Source organism: Hippopotamus amphibius, chromosome 7 (assembly GCF_030028045.1).
Source record: "Hippopotamus amphibius kiboko isolate mHipAmp2 chromosome 7, mHipAmp2.hap2, whole genome shotgun sequence".
NCBI classification, from domain to species: domain Eukaryota; kingdom Metazoa; phylum Chordata; class Mammalia; order Artiodactyla; family Hippopotamidae; genus Hippopotamus; species Hippopotamus amphibius.
In genome coordinates, this window is record NC_080192.1 from 123209448 (window position 1) to 123223794 (window position 14347).

The window sequence follows — 14347 nt, forward strand, 5'->3', positions numbered from 1 at the left end:
TACCTCCATTTTGAAACTTCCTGTGAACTGCTAATAATTCTAGGCATTAATCATCAGTGCCTATTAACGTAAAAAAGGACAACCTATGAAACTGCCTTTAAAAAAAAATTTGAATCAGATTAAGCTCCATGTCTAACTACCAATTAAAAATAGAAAATATGATATCATCAAGATATAATTACTAAAAATCAGGACCTAGGGAATCTTGAGAAACCAACCAAACAACCAAACCTCTTTCACAAACTTTGCAAGGGGATTTTTAAAAAACGACAAATAAGAGGAATTAAGAAATACAATTAATTTAAATGTCCAGACCCTATATGGAATCTATTTCAAATAAACAAAAAATTCTGTAATAGTTTAGACAATTGGAAATTTGAATACTGATCAAATATCTGATGATTGTAAGAAACAATTACTTTTCTACCCTTCTGTTCACTCTTATGTTTAATGTTTTTCACAATAACAAAGTTTAAAAAGTGATGGGAGCAAAATTTATAATAATCATTAATACAGTGAAACAGATGGAAACCTAATAATTAAAGCAGGACTGGCTCTTGCGGAGATAATGCAGATGTAAGTTGGATCATAAGCCAGTGTGGCTGTCACTAAGGCTGACAGACAGGCCATGTGAGGGCCAGGCATGATACACATCTCTAGAGAGAAAGCACCAGGAATATATGATTTTTACTTTTCTTTAAATAGATTCCTATAGCCAGAGCTGAAAACTAATTCTATTCCTGTTAAAGGATGTTATTCAAGTCCCGCTATTCCCACATTTCTGCATTTGCCACGAAAAAAAAAATGAACGAACACAACTTCTACAAAAAACTGACATCCTTTTCCAATTTACCAATTCCCCTAGAAGTATTTCACATTTTTAAAAAACACCAGTTGCAAAAGAACAGCCTATGAACAAGACAATACTTCAAGGAAATACAATGTAAAGATTAACAGAACACTGTAGATTTTATGCCTGTGTTGTACACAGATATAATACAGATCAGAGAATAACAGTTTTCTGTTCTCTTTCAGTATGTTAAAATAGGTTTTTTTCACTCAAACATTACAACTCCAATGACAAAGATTAGGTATTATTAACCTAATCAATACCTTTTTAGCTTATTATTTATGCTATGTTAATAAATTTTCCTTCTAATAAATCTTACCTTGATTTAATGAAATGACAGGGATTCGATTAGCATTATATAAAAAAATGTCTACTCCATTTTCTTTGTTTCCAGATGAACTAGAATTCAGACTCAATGTGAGCCACAACTGGAGAAGTGATTCCAACTGAAAAAGAATGAAAATTGACAGAAAGAAAATGTACCTATTATGTTATCAAATACCATTTAAGCAAAAATCTTACATATGAATCCTTATGATTATGAGTAAATAATTTTTCTATTAAATACTTCTGGTTACTTCAATTCAGTAGACAGGCAAATACATCTTAAAATTCTGGATGAAATGAAATTTAATTGAATTAAAATTTATAATTTACCTAATAAAAATGTTTTACTAAGAAAAGAGGTGATTCAAGTCTTTAAATACAGGTGTGTGTATAATATGCAGTTGGAACTAAAGCACTAAAGCTTAGAATCATAAAAATTATAGATAACCTATCACTGAGGAGCTGTGGTTAATCAAAGTTATCTCCAATATTCTTTCATCTGAGTATGACAAAGAAATCATCTCTGGTTAAGACTGATCTCCTCAGTTATTTTTATCAATTCTAGTCTGGAAATAATGTCTAAAAATACACCGCTTCTCCTAAAGCCATACCTGAACATGATGGACTTGAAGCATGGAAAAAAGTTTGTTGAAACAAACATTTAACATTGGGACAGATGATAACTGTATAATGAGCTGGTTGGACTGGTTTGTTGCTTGTAAACCCCCTAGAAGTGAGTCATCTGTTCCAGTGGGAGACTGAGATACTGAAAATTAAACACAATTATAATTTTACACACAAAGTATCAGGAGAAATGTTAACTACCTATTAATATTACATGTTTAAGTAAAGATTTATTTTTTAAAAAATTAAATTGCATTCTTTAAAATGGTTCAGTGTTATATTATTTGAAGACTTATTTTTACAACATTACTTGAAAGTTCAAAAGATAATCACCACAAAGAGAAGCTCCCAAATTCACAGGACTGGTCCACCAAGGGAAAAGAATCTTACTCTCTAGTAATTTTTATTTTCATTTTTTTCCTACTTAATAAGAGGGAGGGGAAAAAAAGGAACCAAAGAAGAACGTGAAGGTAGTTTTACAATAACCTAGACTCTAATCCATTCATTCTCAACCTTGACAGCACATTAAAATTGCCTGGGAAGTGTTCAAAAATTCTGATGCCAGGATACACACACCAAACTAACTAACTGAGTATATATTCACAGGGAGCAGAGAAATAAAGGGATGCTATGAGAGGTTTTCCATATATTTACAAAGCTTTAAATTAAAAGGGGAACAGAGTTCTATGCAGGAAAATAATCAAAAGAGAGAATATACTGAGAAACAGAACACTAGACCAATTCTTCTGTTTTTCTCCTTTTTTCTATACTTCCTAAGGCAAGAAATAAATACAGAATGCAAGCCAAAAGAATTCAATTTAACGTAGGAAGATCTAAAAACCCAAATTTCTCTTCTGAAATGGGTTGTGAACTCTCCTTCACAGGAAAAGGACACAAGATGTGCTTCCTAGGTTCTAACTAGTATCTCTATACCTTTACTCACTACCATGCCCCACCATGTTTTTATTTTCCTTGGCCTAAGAAAAATAAAAACATCACCATCTCTTCAGCACAGCTCTTATCTTAAGAGAGACAGGCTGCTATCTTCACTATGCTCATCTGACAGAAGGGGATCTACCCAAGTCCAGTACATCAACAGTCAGCAAACCATGTTCTCATGGCCAAATATGGCAGGCCATCAGATTCTGTAACACGGTTTCTTTCATAGCCATGCCTATTCATTTAGGTATATACTGTCTATAGCTGCTTTCCTGCTACAAAGTCAGAGTAGAGGTGCAACACACACTGTACAGCCCCAGAAAGCCTAAAATATTTACTATCTGGTCAGTTATTATAAAAAGCTTTTCTTCTTTTGCTATAGATAATTAAGTAGTAAATCTCTCAATTCTGTAGGTCAATCAGGCCCATTTGGCTGTCATCATTATCTAAGTCTTCCATCTTGGTCTTCAAGGAAGATAAAGATGTTACTATTAAGAAACGCACTTTATCATGAATTTGGATATAATGCCATGAACTCCCAGGCACCTAGCTATGCAGGCTTCCCCAGGAACTTCATTAACCTCACACTACCGCAATAACAAAAACGACTCAGGTTTTTGGACTGAACTCAAGAACACTACATGGAGGTATTTTGTTCCCCCTCTACTCCCCCAATTCATTAATTGTCTTATTTCTCAACTTGCTACTAACTTAGCAAGAGAGAATTTAAAAATCTGTCTTTACTGAGTGCATCTGAAAATAATCAGGAGATAAATTGTTCACTGTAATACTCTAAGAACAGTGACTTTTACTTACATGTAGGAGATGTATTTGTTAATGCCTGTAAAATAGAATCCGCCTCAAGGGTAGACATCATTTTCAACATAAGTTCTGCTTGTTGTTCAAGTCCAACTTCTAGGCGAGCATCTAGGGCTACAAAAAGCAATTAAAAGAAAAAACAAAAGCTATTTGATAATTTTTGTTCATACCCTACTTCCTACAATAAAATGTTGACATCTGCACCCAAAACAGGGTAAGGAGTGTATCCTCACATCAGAACAACCTGGCATGGGGTTATCAGAGCTACAGCAGGTAACAACATCTATGCAAAGGAGGCTAAAGATGGGAGAGTGGATATATAGAAAGAGGTAGATCAAGTAAGTAAACTAATGATAATGGAAGCAAATAAATTAAGGATGATGAGAATTAGGTACCTCACTGTCAGAGAAGAGAAGTATGGAAAAGTAAAGGACTAAAATGAAGCCTATGGAGTTAGATTACAGTTAGATTAACTGATGAATCAATGTGAACTCATGGCATTCCAGATAGAGAGCCAGACAAATAAAGAAGTAAATATAAACACAAATGTGTGTACACACTTCTTAGATTTGTCCATTAAGAGCATGAAAACAGTCAAAAATTAACAATAAGTATGTCTAGTACTCAAATCTTGAATTCTTAATCACATTTCTCCATTGAAGGGTTTTCATGTACCTTTTTTGTTCATGATGTGGCTAATTCCCAGTCTGGGGAAGGGAAAGTCAATGATGAGCCTGGGGCATCTTGTTATGCCAGAAAACAGGGAAGTGTTCAAAGAAAGATGAGGACATATCAAAAACACAGAGACCAGCTTAAAGGGAGATACCACTGGTCAGATCAGGGACATTTTGAATATCAAAATAAATAATGACAACACTATAAATGTACTTAATGCCACAGAACTGTATGCTTAAAAATGGCCAAAATGGAAAATTTTATCTTCTCTATATTTTATCTCAATAAAAAGAAATATGATAATAACAAATTATAACCCAGTGAATAAAACAGGAAATCACTAGTCTATTCAAAACTAAACGAATAAGTTAAAAACTTTTTTTAAAAAAGAATAGTTTCCAAGTATCATTCTGCCACTCTAACCCCCCCAAATTTTTTTACAAAAAGGAAAAAAATAACTTTTCAATGGAAAATATTGATAGACATCTCCTATATCAAGTAATTAAAATTAAATTAAAATCATGAGCCACCTAATAGGATGCAATAAGAAAACCTGAGCACTACACTTTCCTGACATTCCTGCTAAAGATGCATGACACAAGTTAATCGTGAGGAAACAGCATACAAACCCAAATTGAGGGACATTCTACCAAATAACTGGCCTATAATCTTCAAAAGCATCAAGGTCATCAAAGTTACCTCTGACAAACACAGTATGGCAAACTGAGTAAGACTGAAGAGATATGGTAATTACAGTTGACCCTTGAACAACACAGTTTGAATTGCACAAGTCCACTAATACTCGGAGTTTTTTCAATAAAGATGTACTTCACGATCCATAGGTGGTTGAATGCATGGATGCAAAACCTCAGAGAAGGGAGGGCAAACTGTAAAATTATACACAGACTTTCAACTGTGTGGGAGGGGGCCCCTCTACCCCCACCTTATTCAAGGGTCAATTATAAATGCAATGCACGATTTTACATAAATGACATTATTTAGACACAACTGCTGAAATGTGAATGGGGTCTTAAAGTTCATACTAATGTTAATTTCCTGACTTTGATGGAATGTGCTTCTTGATGTATTTATGCAGAAGAAATCTCCTGCTTTGTAAAACAAACAAAATAAAACAAAAAACCATCAGATTACCAACTTACTCCCAAATGGGTCAGGATAACAAATGTTCTCTGTACTATACTTGCAAGTTTTCAGTAAATGTATGATTGTTTCAAAATTTAAGAAAAGATTTTATTAAAAAAAAATTTATATACTCTATGTGACTAGAAGAGTGCAAAAATAATACTCAACATGATTTCATTGTTTACAAATAAAATATAAATTTATTATTAATAATAAAAATTTTAAAAAGCGCAATTAATTAAAACTACTGGCAAGCCCACAAGACATATAAATATATTTTGTAAAGTGTCACTTTGAGAAACAAAAGATGGACCATAAACAGAAGCTCTTCCAAACTGACACACAGCTCTGAGTGTCAGTCACTCTCATGGCCCCTGCAATAATAAACCCTCTCAGCATACACTCTGGATCAAATTTTCAGGAGACAAAGAATACATAAATTGAGGACTTGCTTTAAGAATAGCTTATGTCTTAACATATGAACACTTACCCTGAGACACTGAAACACTAACTGTCTGTGATCCATTCTTCTCTGTATTTGCTGGTGGCTTTGCTACAGGAATTCCGAGACCTCCAATGTATGGGTTGTAATTGTAGGTGCCATAATCAGCACCCCAATAGTCATACCATGTACTGCTTATTGGCTTAAAAGAATAGGAAAAACCTGTGGTTTATTTGTGCCTCTTCTTGAAGAGTGATATATTATTTACATTACCTAAACTCAAAGAGGGCTACAAAATAAACATTATCCTTATCCTTTAAATTCCTAAAACATACTCATAATCTTAATGATCTATGGGGATAGTTCATAATATTCTCTCCATTTTATCCCCAAATCTAAAAAGACCTTATTTATTAGAATCTGAGAGGTGATTAGCATCTTTAATAAAATCTCTTACACACAAAATGAACCAAAATAAAGTATTAGGGAGGTATCTCCTTTAGAAAAAGTAGTGGCTAACAAAGAAGTAGATTCTGTAATGAACTCAACTGGGATGAGCTTCAATGCTGCTTGAAATACCGATAATCCATAACCATACCTCCCATGCTTATTAGTGGTTCTTATAAACATATAATGTTAGCAGCTATATTAATAAAATGATGTAAGTTCTCCTTATACTATTCCACTATTATAAAATATCTACTATAGTACCTATAGCAATTTAATTTTGACTAAACTAAATAATGGGTTACATTTGGTGTATACTTTCCTTTTTTTAAGTAATTAATAAACCAGAAGTATAAGATGAAAGATTTTAATTGAAAAGAATACTCTAGTATATCATACCTTAAAAACTTTGGCTGCAAGAGGATCCTTTTCCAAATCAATATCTAAAGGATCAATGTCAACTTCCATTAGATCCTGAAGTAATTCAAGATCAATTTCTTTATCTTTTTCCAAAGAGGAAAGAGGAGGTGCACCTTCAAATAATTGAAAGTGAATTTTTTGGTGGAGTATATAACATAAAATTTAATCAATATATTGCTTTTAATTACAGAAAAAGTTAATTTACTTATATATAACACATTTCTACTGATATAAAAATCTCAATTTTTATACTTGACAATTAAGCCTAAGTAAGTATGCAAATATATCACCCTATAACACAATTAAAAACACCAGTGCAATAATATGTGGCTTCCTAGGGAAAAAGACCACAAGACTAGTCCTTGTTGAATCAAGTTACATAAGCTTTGCTATTAAAAAAAAAAAAAATCAGGGCTTCCTAGGTGGCGCAGTAGTTGAGAATCCGCCTGCCAATGCAGGGAACACGGGTTCGATCCCTGCTCCAGGAAGATCCCACATGCCATGGAGCAACTAAGCCTGTGCGCCACAACTACTGAGCCTATGCTCTTAAAAAAAAAAAAAAAAAAAAAAAAAAATCATTAACCATTTCCAGAATGAACAATATTATTCATTTTATTGCCTCCAATATGTAATTCATTACATTACATCCAATAGTAAAGGAAATGATACCCAGCATTAAAGTGAAAAGCAAAGATTTCAGTTTCAGGACTGCTATTCACCTTATTTGTCAATCACAAATTAGAAACGATTTTGCTCTCAGATGACTCCAAATTTTTAACTAACCTTTTATACCTCACAACCCTTATCTTCCTTTCTTTCCCACGCTCTTTTATTCAACATATATTTATAGAATGCCAAGAAAACACCAGCCTGTGTTAGGGTTTCAGTATATGAAGATTAATAAAACAAATTCCCACCCTCCAATACATTAACAGAGCTTCAGAAGTGAGGGTACACTACAGAAATTAAATCAACTAAACACGGCAGGTGCTATCAGAGACAATCAGGAACGCAGGCAGCACTGACGGCAGTGTCCAACATTGCTGGCGGTAATGGAAAAAGCTTCTTGGAGAAGGGAATGCTTTATGTAAATCTTAGATAGGAAGTTCATAATGCAAACTAGAGAAGAAAGTCTACTCCAGATAAAGGTACTATCAGATAGAAAGGATAAAATCACGAGAGAATCTAAGATTAAGGAATGAGAACAGATGAAATGACCACAGCATATTATATAGAGTAATAACTAAAGCAGATCCTTCAAAAGTAGGGAGTACACCACAAAGGACTGTACATGCTGAGATACACATTATAGTTTTTGATAAGGCAGAAAACAAAGAAAGAAAAAAGAAAAAGAGAACAAGAGCCTTTATCCTTGCTATCTATAACTGTTTTCTAGGTTGTAATTCCTTCAACATAGCGAAATAAGACCATATCAAAATAACATGGACACTATGAAAGGATACCATTTTATTATAATAAGCATTCAGAGAATCAAAGCAAAAGAGATTTATCAGGAAAATAACTGACATGGTTACTAAGGCCAAAGATCTAACATAAAACTTAATTTTACACTTCATTAATGTTCTTAGTTTTGAAACATAAGTTTCACTTTTTAAAAAAGCTAAGGATATTTTAAGCTAAAAATGCAAAGAATGTACCTGTTATATCATGTGTCAAAGGTTCATCTATAGTTTCCAGCAACTGAACTGAAGACTGCTGCAGGGAGTCATCAGAGTCACCAGCTGTTGCACCTACATCATCACTCACTGTTCCTTCCTCCATGGCTTCTGCAGCTACTGGAGCCAGCAATTCTCCTGTAGGTAAGAAGATCATCCTAAATGCTTCAGTAATTAGTAAACAGGCATCCAAAACATATTTTTTCATCCAGTAGTGAGAATAGCATGTATACTCTACCAACCATAAAAGATTCTGAGGCAAATGAGTCTGCACCTATCCAAGGAAATGCTAGGGCCTTCAAATGCTAACTAGCAGAAAACACAAAATGTGCAATATGAACAAGGAGTTATTATAATCACTTTACATATATTAACTCACTTATTCATCAAAATAATTTTATAAGAAAGATACTTTTATTATCCTTATTTTACAGATGAAAAACTCAGGAACAGGGAGTACCTTCCTCAAGTGCACATAAAGAACTAGGAAGCAGACCACTGCTGGTATCAATAAGGAAGCCAATTAGCTCCAATATCCCTGCACTTGATACCATAAACACTTGCATTTATCACAAGTGTCAACGTAATTGAATGCAAAAGTAATTCTAAATGGTTGCCACTGCTATGACATGAAAGAGACACTTTACACTTTTGAGGAGCTCACAGTTTCCTTTAAAGGTTAGTCAAGCAGCAACAAGCTAATTTCGACATACCTTATTAAAAATAAATCCTAACAAACCTGCTAAAATATCCTGTAGCATACAAGTTAAGGAATATTGAGCCCAAGCACCACCCCAAGATATATCTCCTCTATTGAAGTCAGTTCCAACCAAAAGTAATAGCAGTCTTTCCAGTTGGAGTTCATTCACAATCTCACACAGATGTATAGTTGGCCTCGTGGCATTCGCAATGCGTGCAAGAACCTGTAACACATTTTATAAAATCATACACTTAAGCAGCAATTATATGTTTTCTCCAAAAATAAAGCATTGAACTGTTTTCAACGAGATATGCTTTTGATGTCAAAATAATTGTTTTACATGGAATGCAAAAGAAATGTAATTTCATGGAACAAATATTAAAGTGCAGGTAAAAATGTGAGTTTAATAGTTTAAAATAATTTCTATAAGCAATGAATATGCTACAGGAAAGCCTTCAAGGCATTAATACACCCTTCATTGCTATAATTTGACACTCGTGTATAGATTTCTTATCTTAATAGAAAAAAGGTAGGCTGTAGACAGACATACCCACACTACTTACATTTCAAATCTACATCAGTCTAGTTTTAACTAGATTAAAATTATCCATTAGGTCTCCTAAGAAATAACTGCCAAAATATTTTAAAAACCTTTCAAGGCACATTAACAAAAAGACTAAACTACATAAAAGGAAAAATCAATGAAAGTACTTTTTTTTCTCTTAAAAATCAATTAAAAACTACACTTTTTCTTGATTCTTTATCTTACTAAGTCTATAATTATAAATTATGCCTATTAGTTTACTTACCTTACAAACAAATAATAAGAGATCTGCATGGCATGTAAAATCCATGGATAGGAGAAAAAGGACAAGTTTCTGGACTACTGAAATACAGCGTTCATGGGCCAGGGTAAATGGAAGTGGTTCTATCTCTGGACTTTCTTTTGTTGTTGTAACTTCCGTGTCTAAATTAGAACGAGACCACTCTGCCGTCCGACGTAGACGAATTAAATCCTTAAAGTGCTATACACAGAAATTTACAATATTTAAATAGATGTTTATTGAATGAAAATTCTTTCAGTACAAGTTTACTTATGAAATGAAAATATTCACTCCGAAAACTTACAGCTTCTAAAGAACAAAATTTTTAGGCAAACCATAAGCTTCAAAAAGTAAGATTATTAAAAACTGTACTGACCAATACACCTTGTGTCCTATTTTAGAGTAAGGTTACAGATATGTAACAATTTCAGAAAGGTGAAATTCTATAGAAGGGCTACAGTAGCTCAAATCTAACACCTTAAATAAACATCACCAAAAGGTCCTAAACATAATCATAAAAGGTGAAAGGTAAAGAAACATATATATACTAAGTATAGAGTACTAATTCATTTCAAACTCTGATGGAATAACTGTAATTTCATAATTATCGAAACTACATAAAACTGGTTGCTACATATAAATGTTATACCCCAAATTTTAAAAAAAATAGGTCATTATTTAAAAAAATTTTATTTACAAACTGCTGAACTTAATTTTCACTTAGAAAGGACACATTAGGAAAACCGTACACTTCCTAAATCTTTTTATCTTCAATTTACTGGAACACAAGCCACTTTAAAGGAAATACATTAGAAAAATACTCTATCCACATTAATCATATATTTCCTTCAGTTAAAACCTACCTACCTTTCCCAAAAAAAAGTACGAAGAATACATTTTTCTGTTGATAAGCAGAATAACATAAAGTTTCCTGAACATTATTATAGATACTTAACTACTCAATTTAAAATACTAAAAGGGAGTGACTTTTCTAAGACAATTACATAAAAAGTAAAGATCATACCTTTGAGGTAGCCTGCTTTAATTTTGCTTGTTCTACCAGAAGTTTATATGATGATCCTTTGTTACTTTGTATTTTTTCTTTTTCCATCTGTTCCACCAAAGCCTTCTGTTTTGCTTTTAGTAAGTTAAGTTGCTTTAAAAAAAAAAAAAATTAATCTTACAGCTAACAATGTTAAAAACAACAAAGTAAATTATTGTACTCCTCAGAATCCATACATCAAACTAATGGAATGTTATTCTCTGAAAAAATCTAGTTTTAACTATGTTGCCAATTTTTTTTAAATCACTTCCAAATTCCAAATAAAAGACCTCCCCATGTTGTAATTAAGAAGTAATAAATTTCTTACCCATGGGAGAAGGGAAATAACTGGAATACTTTTTTATGTAAGCCAAATGAGAATGACTGGTGGAGTACTTGTTAAACAGAGGGAAAAAAAATTTTTTTTTTTTGAAAAAAATTATTTTTAAATACATGGGGAAAATACTTTTACTGCACAATATTCTTAGCTTGGCTTTTATGGGAATCTCCAAGAGTAGTACATTTTTTGGAATGTCTATATTTTTTATTAATTAAAAATTTTATTGTGGTAACTGTAAATTCACACGCAGTTGTAAAAAATTCGGGACTTCCTAGGTGGCACGGTGGTTAAGAACCCACCTGCCAATGCAGGGGACGAGGGCTCGAGCCCTGCTCCAGGAAGATCTCACATGCCGCGAAGCAACTAAGCCCATGCGCCACAGCTATTGAGCTCATGTGCTGCAACTACTGAAGCCCACGTGCCTAGAGCCCGTGATCCACAGCTAGAGAAGCCACCTCAATGAGGAGCCTATGCACCACAATGAAGAGTAGCCCCCGCTCACCGCAACTAGAGAAAGCCCGTGTGCAGCAACAAAGACGCAACAAGCCAATAAACAAATAAAATAAATAATAAATAAATTTATTAAAAAAAATATGCAAAGATCTCTTGTACACTTTACCCAGTTTCCCCCAATGATGACATTTTGCAGAGTAATGACATTATTACAATTCACCAAAATAATTCAGATTTCTCCAGTTTCACTTGTACTCGTGTGTGTGTGCGTGTGTGTGTGTGTGTATTTTAAATGTATGGAATTCTACACATTTGTTGGTTCATGTATCCACCACTAGTTAATACTGAACAGTTTCATCACCACAAGGTTTCCTCATGCTGTCCTTTCACATTGCCCCCTACCCCCTCTCCTATTCCATTTGTCCCATCCCTACCCCTAGCAACTACTAGTAGGTTGAAATGAACAAACAGACCAACTAGGAGAAAAAAATTTCTGCCTAGAAAGACCTTGAAAATCTGCTGAATGACATAACCACTATGCCATATATCATTATGCAGAGCATTACTCTATAACAGAAAGTCACCAGAACATTATAGCCATAATTATAAATGAACAATTCAGTTAAGAACTTAATAAATCTACCTTTTCAAAGTATATTTACTAAATTTCTACTGTTGCAACGTATTTTTGTTATCAGGAAAAAAAAGAACTAATATCATGTTATAAAGAAATATCCACTTGGCTGTTATCTCCATATATGAAGAAAAATGTATCATAAATTAAAACTAGCATGCACCTGAATTAAATTATACATACATATTATGTGAATGTGAGAACTAGTACAAATCAGTATTTTCAGAAAACTGTTTCAAAAGTTCTACAATTAACATAACAATTGCAAACAAGAAAAAATATAATCTTTATTTTGAAACAACCATAATCTTAATCAATAATTTATATTGCTATACAAAGATATTTTTTCCCGTTTGAGAATAAGTTGGCAACCTGATGACCAATCACCCTTCAATGCTTTAGTGTGTTTCCTAGAAACAAGACCCTTCTCCTACAAACCATAACACAACCATCAAAATCAAAGTAACTATGCGCTCCTATCAATGCACTACTATCAACTAACTATTCCTCAGACCCCACTTTAAGTTTTCTTAATGGTCCCCAAAATGTCCTTCATAATAAAGCATTAAATAGTAAAATATTGCTAAGAAAAATCCACTGGGTTATACTCTAGGCTTGTTTTTCTTCTTCATATCCTAAAGTAAATATAGCAAACATAATCATTAAATGTTTGATAAATTTTAGCTGAATATGAAAGGATGATTATTAGTACTGCCTAAAATTAGTTAGGATTCTCAAAAAGATAAAGGAGTTGAGGGGAAAGCTTCACATCATTTTTCTTGCAAAAGGTCCAACAGTTGCTCATAGTTGAAAAACTCCGAAGTAAAAATAAATTTAGTGCTGTAAGTCACGTTTTTAAAAAGCCCAAAGCTTTCACACACTTTCAGATCCTAAAGGCTTTCGTATAAAATCTCATTTCATCTTAAATCAATTATACAAATGTTTTTAGATGACACACTAGGCTCTATAATGGGTATCAAAGATATAGTATATATTCCTATATATACTGTAAAGACAAAGACAACACATTTTAAAATGTAATTATAATAAAGTACTGGCTCATAACAAACTGACACCAGCATTAAGTCAGGTTAACAAAATAAAAGAATCCCAACAAAAAAATAGGATAAATATAATGAAAGGAAAAATATAGATTATGGGGAACATATTTTATGGGATACTAATTTAGAAACCAGGAAAGACTTCTTTGAGGAAGTGAATATGAACTAATGTCTGAAAAATAATTAGATTATCCAAGCAAAACAGTAAATTAAGTGGTTGGTGGGGGTAGGGGGGAGCAGAGGGATGGGGGATAAGCACATACTAAACTCCCAGAGGAAAAAACTGGTGTAGGTGGTCCAGAAACTCAAATTCAATATGGCTAGACCAAAATTCAAACCTGTGAGTTAGATGGGCAGGTGATAAATATCCTAAAACCATGTTAAGGAGTTTGACTGTCATCCAAAGGTCAACTGGAAGCCACTAATAATTTAGAGAAGGAGTAATATGGTTACATTTGTATCTAAAAGAACTCTCTAGCGGCAGCATGAAAAATGAATTGGATTGAGAAAGAACAAAGGCAGACAGGCCTTCCTAGCAGGCAAATGATGGCCAGACTTAGAATGCTAGTAATAGAGATGCAAAGCGGTAGACAGTTTAAAGGAAATTACCAAAAATCTGTAAACTACGTATTGCTGCCATCTTACAAATAAGGAAACTCAGTCTCAAAAGTGTCAAATAATTTCCCTAAATTAAGTAGTTCATTAAATACCATACCTAAGGTCTGATGGCAAATCGATCTCATGCAATGTCTCAGACATTAAAACAAACCAAACAAAAAAATACTGAAAATTACCTGTTTATGATGAACTAGCTGCTTTCTTATTTTTCTGGAATATAATCTATCAAGGCTACTGCTGCCTTTGGAAGACCTACTTATGTTCTGGGTGTGCAGATTATTGTTAATGAAACTCCACTGGTTACCTACAGGGC

General features: G+C 33.3%; 1 protein-coding gene across 10 annotated transcripts in view; it reads right to left on the reverse strand.

Moving 5' to 3' along the window:
* BIRC6 (baculoviral IAP repeat containing 6) overlaps positions 1–14347 on the reverse strand; it is a 230619-nt gene that overhangs the window by 111984 nt on the left and 104288 nt on the right. For all 10 annotated transcript variants that reach the window (XR_009054583.1, XM_057740742.1, XM_057740738.1 and 7 more), the window contains 10 exons: positions 14211–14338; positions 10911–11042; positions 9872–10087; positions 9102–9285; positions 8345–8500; positions 6666–6799; positions 5868–6021; positions 3557–3673; positions 1789–1943; positions 1170–1296 (listed from right to left, as the gene is read on the reverse strand). Coding sequence is in view for 9 of the 10 variants with exons in the window: in XM_057740742.1 (XP_057596725.1) it covers positions 1170–1296; positions 1789–1943; positions 3557–3673; positions 5868–6021; positions 6666–6799; positions 8345–8500; positions 9102–9285; positions 9872–10087; positions 10911–11042; positions 14211–14338 (1503 nt within the window). In the remaining variant the exon portion in view is untranslated. The remainder of the gene's footprint in view (positions 1–1169; positions 1297–1788; positions 1944–3556; positions 3674–5867; positions 6022–6665; positions 6800–8344; positions 8501–9101; positions 9286–9871; positions 10088–10910; positions 11043–14210; positions 14339–14347) is intronic.